The following is an 18,416-nucleotide window of genomic DNA, read 5'->3' on the forward strand; positions in this document are numbered from 1 at the left end:
TTCGGAAATGCGTTCGTTCTAGACTCCATAAACTATACAAATTTTATCATAAACAGCTGTCTGGATTTCGAGCCCGAGAAGAGATATGGCAGCCAAAAATGTACGATATATTTTCCACTTTAACAGAGATGAATTGTTGTGGCCATAAACTCTTCTGAATGTGAAGACTAGATCTGCAATACATTCTGACAGACAACAAACTTATCCAATAAAAGAACTCTCGCTGTGTCTTACATATACTAACAGACAAAGATACAAATATTACTATTAATGTAAGAAGGAGTGCGCAAGCTGTCCCATTGAAGGAGCAGTGGTTAGCAGCGGGGAACAGCATTAACAGCAGAGTCACAGCCGTCACAGCAGAAGAACAGCGGTCACAGCAGAGGAAAATCAGTCACAGCAGAGCAACACCAGTCACAGCAGAGGAACAGCAGTCACAGCAGAGCGAGATAAACAGCAGACAAGCATCGAAGGCAGGAGGAGAGTACCGCAGAGAAGAAGAGGAACAGAAGAAAGACTAGACTACCAGACTAACGCGTTTTAATAATATCAATAAACTATAAAAAAAAATAATACATTAAAATTAATATTAATATTGTATAACGCTTCCATTACAAAACATTGTGATTGGCCAACTATTAAAGTCCAGAATGAAGCGAGATAAATTCGTATAAAATTCAAATCCTTTTTGTAATATCTACGAGTATGTTCGTTGGATATTTTTTTTTTTTATTCATATATATAACTATTATTTTTGTTTGGCAGCCCTGTCCTTTTTACTGGCCTTTCTAAATGAAACGCTGAATGGTAATCCATTCCTTTAAATTTGAATCCAACAATTACAGCTTTGCAATTTTGTAGCCATCACCTTATCATTTCCTGAACTACGGCCGAAAGAATAAACTTGCAGATGACTATGGCGAGGATATACATATATCTTATCTGCAGTGCAAACAGATAATAATCGTTTGCGGATTTTATATTGAAATACAACCGAAATTAAGATACATATTGGTGTGGCTAGATGACTACATCGACGGTAATCTTATCAGATTCTTAGATGATTAATAAGTAATGCATTCTGGAATAATGCATTGGGGAATCACTTTTGCACTTCAATAGCAATGTCACGTATACGCGCGAGGAAAAACGTTGCGTATACGCGATGGTTCCGTTTTGATTCGTTGTGTAAACAGCTCCGATAACAGAAGCAGAACCAGAACCCATGCGGAGGCATACTTTTAGGCCATTTGTGCTATACAAATTTGTCCAAGACAAACCCAAAACAAAAAGTCCCACAAAACCAAACCGAAAAACAAAAATCAAACACAAGGCAACAAAAAAGACTTCAAATCGATAAGATAAGATTTCATTATACAAATTTTGGTACTTTTTGGCCACACTGAATGAAAATACATCGCGACCATGCGTAAATCATTAGGATCGCTTTATGGCCCCGATATAAATACTACAGCGGCTGATAAGTAGGTTCAACTAAAATGCTCAAGTATTTTACGGACCAGCAGGCGCACCGCGCACTTCAACATGGAATTCCCATTGTTAAAGACATATCTCAAGTGTTTTACAGATAAAATTGAAACTTACAAGTAATTAGTAATGTTTCATGAGTGACAAATCAACTTATGATTCGATCTAGAGTCGTCAGGTTAAGTCTAATCAATAGAAAACGGGGTGTTTCACATAGAGAGAGCTCTATATTGCGTAGGTCAAACCTTTAGATCTTTAGTCACACAGAAATTCCTATAAAAAAAGTCCCGTGCACTGGTATGGATGATATGATTACCATTCTCATCTATTAGGCTGCTGTCCAAAAAATAATATGAATCATTGCAAATAAATGTACGAGTATTAATCTTTATTCCACCAAACCGACAGTGTGGTTTCGTTCCTTTATCGAAGTTTGATATTCAATTGGCCAAAGGTTCGCAACCAAAGCAGACACGTATGTATATGTACATGACTGCAAAATATTTAGTTTCTACATTTGCCTATCACAAACGTACTATACGTCCACACATTTATTTGGTTAAATATTACTCAGCAACAGCCATAGAGCCTGGCACCGACTTAGATGCCTTAGAAATCGATTAGACTGATTAGATATCTTCCGCAATAAATTAAATACTAAGCAAGCAAAGATTTTCTAGATATCCTCGAGCGTAGGACAGTCGTCTGCATGCCGCCAATTGGTCTCTATGGTGTATGCGAATATCTAGGGGACCATAAAGTTTTTATCTGGAACTTTCCGCCAAAGGTGAACATATCTCAATTAAGTGGGGAGTGCTTTGTGTGTCATGGGTTTGGCCGTCTTTGAAGGTTCCTTAAAAATTCCAGAAGTGCCAAAACCAGTTAATTGCTTGCGCACATTCAATCTATATCTAATCGAATTATAAGTTCTAGGAACGGACAAAAACCCAATAATAAACCACTCGAGTTAGTATCCTGAGGAAGTGAATGGCCCAAAGAATCGTAAAATTTTACCAATCATATACATTGGCTATCTGGATTTGTATGACCGCCTTATCAACAGGAAGGTGGCCCACACAAAATGATGGGCAGATTCGGGGCAGTTCCGTCCGTCCACAACCTAGAACAATACAATGCCTGAATGCTGTTCCCCTCTTTACTGCTCTGTGCTGCTCTGCCCAGCTCCGCTTTTGGGGCTTGCTGCCTCTGCTGAGCTGCTATCGCTTATCAGTGAGGGCGGCGGCTCGAACTGTGAATGATAAAAAAGCCATGTTAACATTATATTTAATTGGTAGTTCCCATTCAGGCGTCGTGCGGTACTGTTCTCGTTTCTCGACTGCTCTTTGCCTCCATCCAAGGATCATTCACACACTCACAGGATCCTTCGGTTAATAGAATAATAGAAAAATACTCGCAAAATGCGTTCGCTCCCTGTTACCTTCCTACTACTGGCGTTCTGCGCCTCATCCACTCTTTGGAAAGGTGCGCCTTACTTATTAACAAATTTCTAAGTATCCAGTGCACAGTGCAAAAATAATAGAATAATTTAGACTTGAAATTTAATGATTGATTTATCGCGTGTCAATGTCAGGAATGGAAATTACTTCATATTCTATGGACTGTTTTAGTTTTGTGACAGAGAGAACATGGGCTCGGTCTCCTTATCAGCCATGTTTGCACCGACTTCCAGTGAAGAATATGCCATGGCCAGTGCCATTATTGTAATTAGTTTTGTGCCACCAATAGCTTCTAACCTCAATGAAAAAATTGCGAAGGCATAAACAATATTGGAAAATATATTTTATACTGACTCATAAAAAGCTCTCCTGCACCTCAAAAAATTGTTCGAACGATTATTTCATCAGAACAGCATTATCAAACTTCAAATAATATCTTTTAATTGAGTATCCAGATATATTCAGTGATATTTTATGAGTTCCCACACGAGCAACGTATATATCGTACTTTATCGATATGGAATAGCTTAATATACCAACTACAAAGGCTGCTGTCCGATAAGGGGTCATAAAATTATGTAGAGATATTTATGCTGTTTCCAAAAACGTGTCCAATAGGTTCTCATATAAGGGAAGTGATGGGAAGATCGCTGCTATCGATCGTTTTTGATAAAACATTCCCTGCTTTTTGGTGACGTCGTGACTATTCACGACAGCAGTACAATCTATATCTTTTTTGGCCCTTAAGCAGTCTGTATACCCTGATTTACATTTTATTTACCCTGCAGCAAATGCCCTGGAATGTTACGAGTGCATCGGCAGCCAGTGCGACGATCTGGAATTTGTGAATGTGGTTAGCTGTAATGCGGATGATGCGCCAACCGATACGACAACAGAGGTAAGAAACCATTCTGCCAGGGAAAATTATTTTAATAATAATCTAACTGTTCTTACTCTTTCTAGGATGAACCTTCAACCGATCCTACAACGGCAGCTCCGATAGCTTCTACTCCTGATGGATCTACAGCTTCTACACCTGATGGATCGGACGGTTCTACAGCTGGTGGATCGACCGATTCTAACACGGACTCTTCCACCAATCCTGTGACTGATTCTACATCGAATGAAACTACCGATTCTTCAACTAATGAAACTACCGATTCTTCAACTAATGAAACTACCGATTCTTCAACTAATGAATCTACCCATTCTTCAACTAATGAAACTACCGATTCTTCTACTAATGAAACTACCGATTCTTCTACTAATGAAACTACCGATTCTTCAACTAATGAATCTACCGATTCTTCAACTAATGAATCTACCGATTCTTCTACTAATGAAACTACCGATTTTTCAACTAATGAATCTACTGATTCATCAACCAATACTGCAACTGATTCTTCTACCAATTCTGAAACTGAATCAACCAATTCTGAATCTACCGATTCATCATCAGATTCTCCAACTGATTCTTCAAGCGATTCCACAAGCGATTCCACAAGCGATTCCACAAGCGATTCCTTAACCGGTTCCACAACCGGTTCCACAACCGATTCGTCAACCGATTCGTCAACCGGTTCCTCAACCGATTCTTCAACAGATTCCTCAACCGATTCCTCAAACGATTCTTCAACGGATTCCTCAACCGATTCGTCAACCGGTTCCTCAACCGATTCTTCAACAGATTCCTCAACCGATTTCCCAACTGATTCCACTACCGACTCCGCAAGTCGTAGCAAAACGTTGGCTGCTATGGCCACAGATGTTTTGCTCCAGAACTATCGCACCATTTCCCGTGCTCGAAGGGACACGGATGGTACTATTAAGTTGACTGCCTGCTACAGTATTATGATGGGTGAAGGTATGTAAAAACCACAGAACCACACGTAATTTTGAACTGAACCACATCTCCCTTTTTCATTCCTACAGTGAAACATCTCGGCTGTGTTCGGGTATCGAATGGTCAGAGTGGATGTGAGGCGGTACGAAAAGAAGTCGGTCTTCCGAGTAATTCTACCGACGATGAATGCGAGCTCTGCTTTGAAGATCGATGCAACGGCAGCACCAGTCAACGCGCCTCTCTGGGCATGTTGCTCTTACTCCTGGTGGTGGGTGCGAAGAACTTCTTCTAGAAACAGTTCCTGAGGGGTGATGGTGTGAACTTCCATAAGTTGTATTATATATTGATTATTAAATACTATTAAATACAAAATTTAAAACCATTGACTGGAATTATTCTTAATAAAAGCAGTCCCACAAAAACTCTGCAAGTATTTCCTTTTTATAGTACTCCTTTCCCAATAGCCACTCAACTATCAATAGCCAATCAACATGAGTTTTTTCGACTGCCATTCAATAAAAAATATAACAGAAAAGTGAACTTTTTGATCTCTCCGAATGAAAGATTCCACACAATTCACACGATTCGCAAAAAGAATCATCGACAAATGTTTTATTTAGGAAAGACGTTGAAACTTCGCTAGTTTCGTGGAACCTTATCTAATCAAAATGATCGTTTACGGATCATAAATAAAGAAAAGAAACCATAAGATATTATTATTTTTTATTATCAAAATTTCTTCGTCCTTATCTATATCTTAGTTATTGTCCATTGTCTAAGATTGTTCTGATTCTGATTAATTGTCTGGTGCGGATGGTCGAGGGTAAAGATCACTCAGCTGGGCTAACACCTAACTCAATAAATGCAAGACTAATATATACATATAGCACTTTCATATTTTCAGAGAATTTTAATCAATTTACCAAAAATTGCACTAAGTCCCTCATGTTTCTCTGGAAGTTAATATTGTCAGCACTGATTATACTAAGGATCAGTGCTTACGTTCGATTCTCGTCGTCCCTAAATCCTACTACCCTACCTAGCCTTAATGTACTTTGTGAGCGGTTTTTTTCTGGAAAAATTCCAGCCTTCGTAAATTAATAAAAATGCTGATTAATGTGCAACCATTAAAAACGTAAACGGACGTTTTTTACTGACTCCGAACCCCCAGCGATCACGACCGCGACAATCCACCCGACTATGGATTCATCCGAAGCCTACATATTACATACACACTAGTACATATATCATTATATAGATAATATTTATATTCAATTATATCAAAATGAATATACGTATTATATCCTCCAAATTATAATAATTTGAAATGTACCTTTTATTTATAACTGCAAAGCTCATAGTATCTATAGAACTAGATACACTAGAGAGTACACAAACCAAAAAAGCTTCTTCTACTCTAGGATTTAAGCTTTTAAAGCGCCTATTGAAGGGTTAAATAGAGTTGGCACAAAAACATAATTAAAATACAAATTAGTTTCAACTATTTCGATCAAAATCCAAGATTAGCTATAGCCCAATTCTTTCATTCTATATTGTGAGCTTATTGGCTGACAATGGGTTAATGTCAATGGTTTTTCAATGGTCTGTGAAAGCTTCCGACTCTAACCGCAACTGTGAATAAAATTCAAAGCTGCTACTTATCATATACCATTCTATATGTACACACAGATATGTATATATATTCGTAAATTATCGCAAAAGTGTATTGAAGTTATCAGTAGAAAAGAAAACAGAAATGCTTGTGAAATACATACATAAAAAGAGATAAGCATGTGTGTTAAAGTGAAATTGATTAGGGGCATTTGTGATACCGAACCCTTTGGCCGACAGTTAACCAAAATTGGTCGAGGCAAGCACAACACCCGATCGGATCGCTATACCAAAACTAAAAGAAAAAGAATAACCATGGGTAGTCATACACTTTTCACCGCTCTGATAGTGGCCGCCCTCGGTCTCAGCCAGCTGGACAGCTGTCTGGCCATACGTAAGTTGGCCCAAACGAAACGTGGGTTCGAACTTAACACTAAATTATTTTCTTTCTAACCACTGCAGAGTGCTATAACTGCACATCAACTGACAATGGTGAAAATTGCCTAAAAAATCCCGCAAGTTTTTCTACCGTGGACTGCACAAATGATTGTTTTACTTCTGCAGGTTAGTACCCCACCTATGACTCATGACAGATTATAAGACTCGCAACACATACTCGTTCAATGTGCAGGAAAGTGTTTGTACGTACAATGGCGAAATAGAAATATGTTACTGTTTAAACAGCTTAATCTGATCCATTAAAATGGGGTTTTGTTGAAACAGTTATAGCCAACAAAGACCAACATATCGTATCAGGAATGAAAGATAGCATCTTTGAATATTTGAATTTGAAATAATATTAAGCAGAGCTAACCAATTTTTTGGCGAATATGGTTAGGTAATTCTTAGACTCCTGTTAGGCGCTCTTTTTACTCATATTCTGCTGACTGTGAAACCAATAATTTCGAAACAAAGGGAAATTTTAATCAACAGTATGCTATCGGCTAGGGGTATCAATGATAGCCGCCATAAACGATTTACTAACTCGTTGGGGTGGTTGAGATTATTAAACTGATATTCGCTTTTGAGAGTTCACACTTCACTTTTTCGCGGGCATGTACTTCCAGAGCCTGGAAACATAACTCGCGGCTGCCTTTCCGGTGACGCCAACTGCAGTGGTTTCAATTGCAATAGTTGCAACAGCGACAAGTGCAACACGAACCTCGTTTGCCAGCAATGCCTGGGCCAGGCCGAGTGCGGTTCATCGAATGTGACAGATACCAAATACAATGTGGTCTGCGGATCGACGGATCAGGTCTGTGTCAATCAGGTGAACGAAAACCAGACGGTGACGCGCCAGTGCGGCTCTGCCTGTGCCACCGATGCCAAGCCGGACACCTGTTCATCCTGCAATACGGCCCTCTGCAACGAGGGCATGTACCCAACGACACGCCTCCAGTGCTACAGCTGCACAGGCGAGACCTGTAACACACCTGCCATCACCTCGCTGACTGCCTGTGAGCTTGTCAGCGCTCAGTGCTACATGACCGGAACGAGCGCCACTGCCATGCAACGTGGCTGCACCTCGGATGCAGGGGCCAAGTGCCAGGTGGGCAGCACGGATACGAGCTGCGTCATTTGCAACACGACGAGCTGCAACAATCTGGCCTACGAACGGGATGCCGGTACCTGCATCGAGTGCACCAATTGTGCCGCGGAACAGAATACTACCATTGCCAAATCCTGTGGTAAACTCACCTACAACCAGGAGGATCTCGGCTGCTACACCTTAAACAATGGCACTGTGACGCGTGGTTGTCTCACCGCCGAGCAGGGAGCCTGCACCACGGAGAACAGCTGCAAAAAATGTTCGGAGGCGAACTGCAATGTGGCTGCCGAGGCCGTTGAGTTCCAGTGTGCGATGTGCAGCACTCTCACCGATGCCAAGTGCCAGGCCGGCGTTGATGCTCCTTTAACAGCTTGCACCTCCAACAATTGCTTCTACGGATATTGGAGTAAGTTTTATTTGTTGGTCATATGTTCGTTATCTAACCTTTCGTTTACCAGATGGAGCCGGTATACGCGGCTGCTTCGATCAGGCCAGCGAACTGATGCAGTACCAATGTGTTAACGAGAAGAGCCACGAATGCGTGCAGTGCACGACGTCCCTTTGCAATAAGGTGCCCTTCTCCGGAGCAGACACCCTCAAAAAGCTGAGTGTGGGTCTCCTTGTGGGGCTCGTTCTGGCCCTTCGATACACCCTGTAAGCCCCATGACAAAACCGAAAACCATTGGCATTGTTTTTATTTTCGTTTTCCACATGGTATCTACAGAAACTAATCACGGCGCTTGGCCTATGAGTAAGGCGTACCCCCAAAGGAAAACGTAAAATAATTATGATAATAGTTAGGAATATTTGTTTTATCACAAATAAAAGTCTTGTACATAATGTATACCAAATTATTTGAAATGTTTTCTGTATTATAGTCGTACATTGAAGATTTCTTGCAGAAATTGTACATCGTACATCTTATCTGTCTGTCTGTGGAAATAATAAATATTTAGATAAATAAAAACATGCCTTATCAATTGATTAGGAAATCGCTTTGTTCTGCATTCTATGAACTCGAACATGCAGGCCAATAAATCTTTTTAGTTTTCAATTAAAAATAAACCGTTCCCGATTCGGAATATTTTGAAGAGCTGCACAACCATGAGAGTAACTGCGATTTTCATTGCAATATATAGTTCAAATATAGTTTAAGTCTCTTTCGTAATTTTTCCGTAGTCAACGATAAGATTATTGAATGAACACCTTATCGTAGGTTGGATATTTATACATATATTGTATGATTTTCTATATATGTATGTAGACTTAATTTGATTTACAAGAAAAATTTTTACCTCCGGTCGTTTAAATATACATTTTATTAAAACTTGGATCAATAATCGCGAGTAAATTTTTATATCAAGCATTTTTGATTATAATTTTTAATATGTATTAGATTCAAGAACAATAAATATACTGATATACTATCAGGAGAATGAAAATGCGATAATTGAAACTCTGCTCACAAATACACTTGTAACTTCCATGACTCATAGTGTTCCTAAGCATTCACCAAAAAACTGATTAAACAAATGGCCAAAATGATTAGGGCCCTGCCCATCAATGGGGGGGCAGAGTTCGAGTAACCACCTGGCTTAGATGAAGGTTTTGTAGGCACGTATATGGAATTACAGTCCGTTTGGGAGCACGTTGAGCAAAAGATGTTTCCGTGGCAGTATTTCGCGGAATTACCCACCAACTCGAATTCACAGCCTCGGCTGGTAATATTTTCGGCCCCTAAGAGATGAGGTCATATCATTGGCTATGTTGTCCACCCTGAAAGCATCCTACTTACTCATGTAAACGATAATGCAGGAATTCTCCCTGCCGTCTCTCGGAAAGCATTTTGTTCGTTTTGTAAGCTTTACGGAACAGTTTTCATCAACTTTGGGGTCACAAACGAAGCAAGATATAGGCAATGTATTGGGTATTGCTAGAGTAGTGGTTGGTTTTGTGGGGTCAGGATAAGTTTCAATATCTCTTAAATGTCCCACTGAGATCCCTTCGCTTGGCCTGTGCAATAGCCCCATCAACGTAATCCAGATAAACAAATTATTCAGCCACATTCTGGTCAGTGATATCCTTTAATCGTAGCGCGGTTTGATACTGCTTTTGTTTCCTATCTGTTGATGTTTGAACCGCGACTGAAACAAAACTCATTGAAATTTTCTGGTCTTATCCCCTATTGACAAGCAACTATACGAACACCAACAACGAAGTCCTAATTAAATCGATATGGGGTCCCTCTGGACATTGAACAATTAAAAAAAAAAAAAAGTCGGAATGAAAATTTGTATTATGGCCACTACTATACGATACCCAGGAGACGGGGTGATGTGTTTTAGGAACTCGTTCTTTCATTTTTTAGCAGGAATTGATCTGAGATTATCCAATATTAATGATTTCTGGCACATCACTCGATTTATTTATATACATATAACTAAGGAGACTAATGTAAAACCAACTTTAAAAGATATCTGGCTACATTTAGGAACAGAGCTCTTAGGAAAAGATCACCATGTTATGGAGCTGTAAGTTTAACGAAGAATCGATCGGAAAGTGTTTGTGAAATCATGATATTTCAATCAATCTTCAGAGCAGTAGCTAATTTGTTTTATTATTTGTAAAATTTAAGAATCTACAAGGACTTATGAGTACAAGATAGACTTTATTTAAACTCTCCGAATCGTTTTTTCATTCATGTTTCTCATTTTGCTGCATTATGTACATTTATTAATCATTTACTTAACAATTTTTGAAATAAACTTTTCTAAAAGTATACCCGGTAATGCTTAAAATGAATCAAATACTCCACCAAGCTTTTCACGAACGAAATTGATTTAAATGTGCATGGCGTATCTCTCCTCCCTTATCATATTTATCGATTTCAATAGAATTTTAAAACGGTCATGACTCAGAGTCGAGGGGTTCCTACATCGTCACCAGACACCTAAGTATACAAATTCCCCAGATAAGGGCACTGCCCAGCAGAGGAGCAGCTGCCGCATTCGACAGCGTCACCTCCTTGGCATTACAGTCGTTCTCGTAGCACATTTCACAGCCTTTCGCATTCGATTTGCAGTAGTTGTGGCCACTCTCCGCCAGTTCGGAAATGCAGCCACGCAGCACAAGCTTTTCATCATCTAAAGCAGTGGAAGATATTAGTGGACACGTCGATCACACTCCCAGGCGGTACTTACTCTTGACGAAAGTTAGGCACCCATTACGTTTTCCCGGAGTCGAAGCGCACTTTGTTCGATTCTTGGGCTTCTCCTTGCAGTTGCTGCAGCTGAAGCAACTTATTGATGGAAATAGTGGTACGGGTAGAGCTGAGGTTGGGGGGGGTGTGGTGGTCGCAGGTGTAGGTTGGGTGGTTGCCGGAGCGGGCTCTGTTGGTTCCTCATGCGGTGCATCGTCTTGGTAATCCTCAGCAGGAGGGTGCGGAGGTGCTTCCGTTTCTGTTGCTGGCTTATCCTTATCGGTATTTTCAGTTGATTCGGTTGTTTCGGTTGATGTTCCTGTGTGCTCTGATTCTACGGGTTTTGGATGGGCAGGAATTTCTGATTCTCCCATTGGCGGTTCTGTTTGTTCCCCTGCAAAAGGAATATCCAATGTTCCCTTTGAAGGTTCATCCGGATCTTTTTCTTCCTCTTTAGTAGGAATATCCTCTGTATCCATTGGAGGTTTCTCAGCTGGTGGCTCTTCCTTATCCGCTTCTGATTGGCCACCCAGATCTAACTGTTCGCCTGATGATGGCATATCTGCAGAACCCATGGACGATTCCGGCTGTTTATCCGCTTCTGATTGTGGACCCAGATCTAAATGTTCCCCCGATGAAGGCATGTCGGCTGTACCCATTGAAGATTCCTTTGGCTTGTCATCTCCGCTTTCGTTTGCTGTTGAGTTTTTATCATTCTGTTCCTGCATTTCAGATGACTTCAGTTCTTTTGGTTCCGACAACGTAGTCCCTGCCTCCATTTCAGGCGTCTGTTCTGTGGCTGCGTTCACGCTAAGTTCATGGATATTATCCTCCTGAGCCTCGGTCCAATGCAAGAGGACCGTCAGTGCGATCCAGAGGAGAAGTTGCTTCGTCTGCATGGTGGCTAGTGATCGGTTGTAGCTTCACGGATCGTCTGATTCTGAGGGGGTATTACAGTTTCCGCGAAATACAGCTCCCACTTGACCTCACGGGAGGGAGCTTTATCTGGATGTTTATGCACGAGTATCTTCAGCGATATCGTTTTATCCGCCAGCTCTGGAGAGCTCTGCAAACACTGGCAATGCAATCGGTAACGTAAAGCCAACAAAGTGCTGCCCTAGATGAGTTCGTTGTCGTTCCTGTCCAGTTGCTGTTTTTCTGTCTACTGAGAGAGGTTTCCACTAAATTGCCTTGTCATACTGGTCATACATATACTAGAATCCCTTGATTGTCACGCAATTATCCGAGCTCTAAATTAAATCGATATTGGACGGGGGCGGGGGTGCCAAGCGGGTGCCCGCTTATGAGCCGCTCTCGACATCCTTGCAATGAATGCGGAACGGGACCCGTACCCCACCGTACCCACCGACTGAATTATTGATGATGTGAACCTTTCGATGGCCAGATGGGTTACACCGATAATGGGGTCAAGGCATATGTGTGTCACATTATGGAACATGTCATTATGCATATGGCAGACAAATGTGCTTTGTTCTGTCCTATTCTTTTGGCAGTTGGGGATTCACTAAAAATCTCTTTACGAGTATTGCCCATGGCTTATCCTTCTCACTAGAACTAATAGTACTATCATTTCATTATTCTGCAAATTGATAAGTCGTAAAATATTCGTAGATTATAAATTTTAATGTGCAAACAAAGCCCATGCATTATCATGCAGGTCCGTTTCTAGAATGGTTCGTCTGAATAAACCACCTCTCCTCCTGCTGCTGCTGCTGTCTCGTAAGTCCGTTCCCAGGCCTTAATTGGTTTCCAATAATACGATGACATGTCGGTTCTAACAATAGGCTCGCTGCACTCTGTTCGGGCCATTGTCTGCTACCATTGCGACTCGATTGCCCTGCCCGAGTGCGCCCAGACCCTGGGTGAGGTCGGGGTCTTGCCCTACGAGGACTGCACCAACCAGCTGTCGTGTGCCGTGTCCATTGGTGAGTCCACTGCCTCCCAGGCATTGACCTTCAACTCTTCAACCGCCTCTTGCAACCAATTCAATCACCAACAGTGGGTTTGGTGATTTCGCGCTCTCTCTGTCTCTCTCTCGCCCAAATACTCGTAATATCACCCATAATATCTCAACAATAATTATTAATATAACACAAATATTATAACCATGGTCTTAGCAATGGTAAGAGTATGTTCACTCATGTTAACTCTAAGTTTTAGCTCCCTCTGTTTTGTAAGTCTTCCTCTGTTCTGGCTTCGACAGTCTATATCTTTGTAGTCCCACTCCAATTGTATCATCAAAATGTTCGAAAGTCAGCGCACACACATATGATCTGTACTGTCTGTAGTTCTACGAAGATACATTTCTAATTGATTTGTAAATTATGGACAAAACAGATAGCCAGCTAATAGTATACATACACACAGGAGTTTAGCAAGGATTTGTGTAACCAAGAGATTCATTAAAGAGTTTTATATATGTGTTTTGCGTGTCTCAAGTGTTAAGTAATATATTTTTATCAAGGGTAAATAAATTTTACAAAATTTCTGTTTCTTCCATATAGTCTGATTGGGAATCCCAATCTCTTTCATACGATCTTTACGATGAATAGTTAATTAGTTCTCGAAATATAGAGAACACCATACAAATATTACGAAAGAAAGGTTTCTTAAATACTAATTCATGTCGATCTTTCTGTAGTCTTCCGGTCGCTCCACCCCATCCTCGGATTCTGACTCGGACTCGGTTGGCTCGCTGCTTTCCTCTTTAGCTGTGCTTTTTTGAACCATCCCCAATCCATGATCACGCATCAACTGTCCGAGGTTGGTTCGCTGTCGCTGATGCCATTTCTCCTCGACATTCATCTTGTCGTAGTTCAGTTGAAAGAACTTTGAGAGGACGAATGGGGTGGGGTAGTAGCCTGGGTTCATCTTTTGAAGCTCAATGTAAACAGTGCGCCCTTTCATGGCATGTTGTACGCCCTTGAATATCATGCCTGTGTTTACAAAGAACTCGCAGCTTTCTGATCCGGATTCTCCTATAGGAGTAGCCTGGAAGAAAACACCAGTGCTTTCTAGCAGTCGTGTTCGGTAGGACATTTTCACAGATTCACATTCTCAATGAGCAGCACGCTGAGCACCCGGACACGCTCATAGGTATAGCCAGACCCCTTCGAAGTCTTCCACAGACACACGGCTTGGTGTAGCGGTGGCCAGTAGCGTGGTGGTGGCTCCACCCTCTCCTCGGTGAGCCTCAAGTTCATCAGGACCGGAAAATTCCTGGCGGGGTGTAAATCGCGCCATTTACCCCCCGGGGGAATGTGCTCGTAGACGATCACACAGTAGTGTCCGGGGGAATAGACGCGCAGCACGTGGACCTTGATGTCCCCCGAACAGGGTACCGCAGATGAACGGCGATCTGCTTCGTGTAGATAATGACGATCACGGCACATAGTATCCCAGCAATCACCGTTACCCAAGATCTTTCTGCAAATTGGCTTCACAATGTTTTTCATTGCGTTCATCTCCTTGCGGATGCGAGCAGCCATCGCCACAATATTGGGGTCCAACTTCTGGCGGAGCTGCATAAAATCGACTAGTTTGGGCAGCTCTCTGGCGTTCCCTTCATCCAAGAGGACAAGCGAATCCAGGATCCTTCCATCGGTTGCGGTTGCTGGTGGGGACGATGCCTTGGGATGCGTCAGTACATTGGGCACGTTGTCGGACATGAACAAGTAGCGATTCTTGAATTTGCCCCATGAGCTCATGTTGTAGTGGATTATGGTGTGCGCATTACGTATTCTCAGCTCGGGACAGTAGTCGGTGCAGACAAAGATCACGCCACGGGTGTCACACGTCCAGCTGGTTACCTTATCGAGATACGGCAGATCCACGGTCTGGTAGTAGGCCAGACAGTCGTACTCGAAATACTCTAAGGATCTGACCAGCAGGGCCATCTCCTTATCGCCAGCGCAGAATATGATGGTGCGATATTCCGCCGGCGGTCGCTGACGAAGCAGTTTCACCACCACAGCGACCTTGTCCACCGCCGCGATCATATTGACTAACAATCGCATCCCGCCATAAAGAGCAGCTTCCAGAATATCGCCAAAGATCAGGCAGGGATGTTGATTGAACCGGCGCACCTGGGCCAACAGGGCTGGAGTGTAATGTTGGGAAACCATCATTATGGCGCCATCGATTATGGCGTTGAATTATCTAATTCCCGAATTTTGAAGTTTGAATATCTCCCACCTGAATATTAGTGCTCATCTCATATCTGCGAGGCCGCAATCAGAACTGCTCTACTGATCTGATAATATGTAGTTGAATTATTGATGATGTGAACCTTACGATGGCGATCTGGGTTACACCGATAATGGGGTCACGGAATTATGGAATATTTCAGTATGCATATGGCAGAACAATCTGCTTGTTCTGTCCCATTCTTTTGGCACTTTGACTGTTGTTTGTCTGAAAAGCTCTCTACCAGTATTGCCCATGGCTACTTCTATGGCTTATCCTTATCATTTTAACTTATGGTACAATCATTTCATTACTCTACAAATTGATAAGTCATAAAATACTCACAGATTATATTTTCAATGTGCAAACAAAGCCAATGCATTCCTTGTCCGTTTCTAGAATGGTTCGACTGAATAAACCAGCTCTCCTCCTGCTGCTGCTGCTGCTGTCTTGTAAGTCCGTTCACAGGCTTTAATTGGTTTCCAATAATACGATGACATGTCGGTTCTAACAATAGGCTCGCTGCACTCTGTTCGGGCCATTGTCTGCTACCATTGCGACTCGATTGCCCTGCCCGAGTGCGCCCAGACCCTGGGTGAGGTCGGGGTCTTGCCCTACCAGGACTGTACCAACCAGCTGTCCTGTGCCATGTCCATTGGTGAGTCCACCGCCTGCCAGACATTGACCTTCAACTGATTTGGCCGCCTCTTGCAGTCGATTCCATCACGTACCGTGGGTGTGGTGCAGATACCCCCACTACTGGTGCAACATATTCTAAGAGCTGCTCTTTGAACCTTTGCAATGCTGGGGTCTATCCTCCTGGGCGTCTCAAATGTCATCATTGTGCGGGGCCGGATTGCGTGGTGGCACCTGGGGCCAAACCAAAGCCATGCCGCTACCATCACGAGGAGGATCAATGCTACACCGAGGTACTAAATGCCACCGAGGCCTATCGCGGCTGTGTCTCGGAGGGAAATCACACCGTCTCGAGTGCCGCAAAGCTGTGCGAGTACAACGGCTGCAATGATGAGCAGGGAGCCTGGACACAGACCTGTGTCACCTGTGATTCCAGCAGTGGACGTGGCTGCAAGATGGATCTCTTTCAGGTGAACAGCGCCAATTGCAATGTGAGTCTGTACGAGGATTGCCAGCAGGATGTGCTGCTGGGTGAGCAGGACGACAAGTTCTGCTTCAGTTATCGAAAGTTGAGTCGTGTAGTGAGAGGCTGTTCCACCACACTGCCAGCGGATTTGGAGCCACTCCTAGAGGAGCTGGACAAGTGCCAAACGGGTGACAAGTGCAATGCCCGGTGTATTCCCCAGCAGCGTTGCTTGACCTGCAACTCCGTGGATCAGCCACTATGCCGGAGCAATGTCACTGCGGTAACCAACAGCACGTGTGGCTCTGCCGAGGCCTCCTCCTGCTTCGCCTGCGAGTACTCTGACTGGAATATACGCAGGGGATGCGGTGCCCCACCCACCGAAGCGGGAATCCTCAATTGCTATGAATGCGACACAGAGTCAGGCTGCAACAGTCGCGACTTTACACGATGCTATCGCTGCAGCTCGGATCAGGCGGGAGCGGCCTGTGTCAACTGGGAGCAACCCGGTGGCATATACATAGAGGAATGTGCCCAACCGGGCGCACAGTGTCTCGTCCTAACCCATAGCAATGGAACCACCGAAAGGGGATGTCAGCGAGAGGATTTCAGCTGCACTTCTTCGAACCTCTCCGCCTGCAAGAGCTGTAATGGCAGCTTCTGCAACAAAGGAGCCTTTCCAGAGGAACGTCTCTGGTGCCATCAGTGCACAGGCAATCAGCCGGACTGTGAGAAAATCTCACGAGGATCCAATGCTATTCCATGTCCACTGCAGCCCAACGAACCGGCAGAACAGGCGGAGGCCTGTCTGGAATACTACGATACACACAAGCAGCTGGTGGTGCGGGGCTGTCGCTCCAATCCTCAGATGTACTACGAGTGTCTGCTGCAAAGTGGCCGCCAAGACGGTTGCCGTCTGTGCCACAGTCCAGCGTGCAATTCGAGCCCCGGTGAAGACCTTCGTGCCGACTCCGATCTGGAAATTAGAGCACTTGAGCTCGTCTTGGCCAAGAATTCGTCGTATTCTGCAACTCCAACGTCAGTGGTATGTGTAATTTGGTCATTGTTTAGCATAATTTATATTGTAACTGCACGAAATTAAACTAATAAAAGAGCTGGCAGCGTTTCCATTCCATGCTGCGGCGGCTCCTATTGGACCTTTTCGGATGGCGTGTAGCCCGGATTCAAAGCACGTCCGCGGTGATTAAACGAGTAGAAAGATGGGAAGTTGCCCAATGTATCCCAAGTCTTTTGCTGCATGTCCACAGTGGCACGAATCTCCTTGAAGTGGCCTACAACCTCAATGATGTTGTACACAACCACCACCAGACTGATGACGGTCTGCAGAATAATCTGAAAGGGATGATGATGGATTAGGTAAAGTGGAGACTGCAATGTGGCGGGTATCCCTTACATCCAATGGCAAACTATTCCATTCCTGCTCTGTAAGACGCAAGTACGTGCGATCTGCGGATTATTAATTTGGGTTAGTTTTCATTTCTGGTCCAAAGTTCCCTGTAACAGCGGTGAAAATACTCACGGTGTGCTGCCGAGAAGGCGGCGTGGGCTAAGCTGGCGAAGCCAGCAATCAATAAAAGCTTGTTAAAAAAGGTGCTTCCCATTTTTGATTCACAAAAATTCAATTTACAAAAAATTTTCTGTAAATTTGCTGGTAATTTGACAATGCGGGCACATTTAGGCAAACATGTAGCTGTACATCACATCTTTTTCTTGGGTCTAAAGGTATTTTTCAGGTTACGGTCACATTGAAAATACCTAAAAAACCTAATTTCATTAACAAACCAACAAAAAGAGTTATTTAATTTAACCACTCTTGTAGAAAATTGATTCATCAATCGGATAAAATTACATGCTTAGTGCTGAGAGTCCTAGTTAGCTGGTAAAATTAGACCGAATATCAAAATTGAGGAATCTGATTTTCATCGAGATTTTTCAGTTTACGG

General features: G+C 42.9%; 5 protein-coding genes across 5 annotated transcripts; 3 read left to right on the forward strand and 2 right to left on the reverse strand.

Moving 5' to 3' along the window:
- Positions 1-2,765: 2,765 nt before the first annotated feature.
- Mur29B (Mucin related 29B) lies at positions 2,766-5,170 on the forward strand. The gene is made up of 4 exons (XM_015180796.2): positions 2,766-2,970; positions 3,734-3,843; positions 3,909-4,809; positions 4,878-5,170. The coding sequence occupies exons 1-4, from the start codon at positions 2,907-2,909 to the stop codon at positions 5,078-5,080; spliced, it is 1,278 nt and encodes a 425-aa protein (XP_015036282.2). The 5' UTR covers positions 2,766-2,906; the 3' UTR covers positions 5,081-5,170.
- Positions 5,171-6,618: 1,448 nt separating this feature from the next.
- Positions 6,619-8,802, forward strand: LOC4817384 (G surface protein, allelic form 168). Its single transcript, XM_001356847.4, has 5 exons — positions 6,619-6,793; positions 6,862-6,963; positions 7,467-8,354; positions 8,407-8,602; positions 8,673-8,802. Exons 1-5 carry the CDS (start codon positions 6,715-6,717, stop codon positions 8,677-8,679), a joined length of 1,272 nt encoding a protein of 423 aa, XP_001356883.4. The 5' UTR covers positions 6,619-6,714; the 3' UTR covers positions 8,680-8,802.
- A 1,839-nt stretch (positions 8,803-10,641) lies between these two features.
- Positions 10,642-12,288, reverse strand: LOC4817048 (fibrous sheath CABYR-binding protein). Its single transcript, XM_001356849.4, has 2 exons — positions 11,149-12,288; positions 10,642-11,091 (listed from the first exon to the last, which is right to left on the reverse strand). Exons 1-2 carry the CDS (start codon positions 12,044-12,046, stop codon positions 10,880-10,882), a joined length of 1,110 nt encoding a protein of 369 aa, XP_001356885.4. The 5' UTR covers positions 12,047-12,288; the 3' UTR covers positions 10,642-10,879.
- Positions 12,289-15,702: 3,414 nt separating this feature from the next.
- Positions 15,703-17,589, forward strand: LOC4817385 (uncharacterized). The gene is made up of 3 exons (XM_001356848.4): positions 15,703-15,805; positions 15,871-16,011; positions 16,068-17,589. Exons 1-3 carry the CDS (start codon positions 15,730-15,732, stop codon positions 17,552-17,554), a joined length of 1,704 nt encoding a protein of 567 aa, XP_001356884.4. The 5' UTR covers positions 15,703-15,729; the 3' UTR covers positions 17,555-17,589.
- EMC5 (ER membrane protein complex subunit 5) lies at positions 17,471-18,190 on the reverse strand. Its single transcript, XM_001356850.4, has 3 exons — positions 17,993-18,190; positions 17,867-17,919; positions 17,471-17,805 (listed from the first exon to the last, which is right to left on the reverse strand). The coding sequence occupies exons 1-3, from the start codon at positions 18,072-18,074 to the stop codon at positions 17,602-17,604; spliced, it is 339 nt and encodes a 112-aa protein (XP_001356886.2). The 5' UTR covers positions 18,075-18,190; the 3' UTR covers positions 17,471-17,601.
- Positions 18,191-18,416: the final 226 nt, after the last annotated feature.

This window comes from Drosophila pseudoobscura, chromosome 4 (assembly GCF_009870125.1).
Source record: "Drosophila pseudoobscura strain MV-25-SWS-2005 chromosome 4, UCI_Dpse_MV25, whole genome shotgun sequence".
NCBI lineage: Eukaryota > Metazoa > Arthropoda > Insecta > Diptera > Drosophilidae > Drosophila > Drosophila pseudoobscura.

Excerpts from the sequence above, each read along its gene's own strand:
- Mur29B (XM_015180796.2), top strand. The coding sequence starts at position 2,907 with ATGCGTTCGCTCCCTGTTACCTTCCTACTACTGGCGTTCTGCGCCTCA. Across the intron at positions 3,844-3,908 it reads CAACCGATACGACAACAGAG|GATGAACCTTCAACCGATCC; the intron begins GTAAGAAACCAT and ends TACTCTTTCTAG. Across the intron at positions 4,810-4,877 it reads CAGTATTATGATGGGTGAAG|TGAAACATCTCGGCTGTGTT; the intron begins GTATGTAAAAAC and ends TCATTCCTACAG.
- LOC4817384 (XM_001356847.4), top strand. The coding sequence starts at position 6,715 with ATGGGTAGTCATACACTTTTCACCGCTCTGATAGTGGCCGCCCTCGGT. Across the intron at positions 6,794-6,861 it reads GGACAGCTGTCTGGCCATAC|AGTGCTATAACTGCACATCA; the intron begins GTAAGTTGGCCC and ends TAACCACTGCAG. Across the intron at positions 8,355-8,406 it reads TTGCTTCTACGGATATTGGA|ATGGAGCCGGTATACGCGGC; the intron begins GTAAGTTTTATT and ends TTCGTTTACCAG.
- LOC4817048 (XM_001356849.4), bottom strand. The coding sequence starts at position 12,046 with ATGCAGACGAAGCAACTTCTCCTCTGGATCGCACTGACGGTCCTCTTG. Across the intron at positions 11,092-11,148 it reads GTGCCTAACTTTCGTCAAGA|ATGATGAAAAGCTTGTGCTG; the intron begins GTAAGTACCGCC and ends CCACTGCTTTAG.
- LOC4817385 (XM_001356848.4), top strand. The coding sequence starts at position 15,730 with ATGCATTCCTTGTCCGTTTCTAGAATGGTTCGACTGAATAAACCAGCT. Across the intron at positions 15,806-15,870 it reads GCTGCTGCTGCTGCTGTCTT|GCTCGCTGCACTCTGTTCGG; the intron begins GTAAGTCCGTTC and ends TTCTAACAATAG. Across the intron at positions 16,012-16,067 it reads GTCCTGTGCCATGTCCATTG|TCGATTCCATCACGTACCGT; the intron begins GTGAGTCCACCG and ends CGCCTCTTGCAG.
- EMC5 (XM_001356850.4), bottom strand. The coding sequence starts at position 18,074 with ATGGGAAGCACCTTTTTTAACAAGCTTTTATTGATTGCTGGCTTCGCC. Across the intron at positions 17,920-17,992 it reads CGCCTTCTCGGCAGCACACC|ATCGCACGTACTTGCGTCTT; the intron begins GTGAGTATTTTC and ends AATAATCCGCAG. Across the intron at positions 17,806-17,866 it reads GGAATAGTTTGCCATTGGAT|ATTATTCTGCAGACCGTCAT; the intron begins GTAAGGGATACC and ends CATCCCTTTCAG.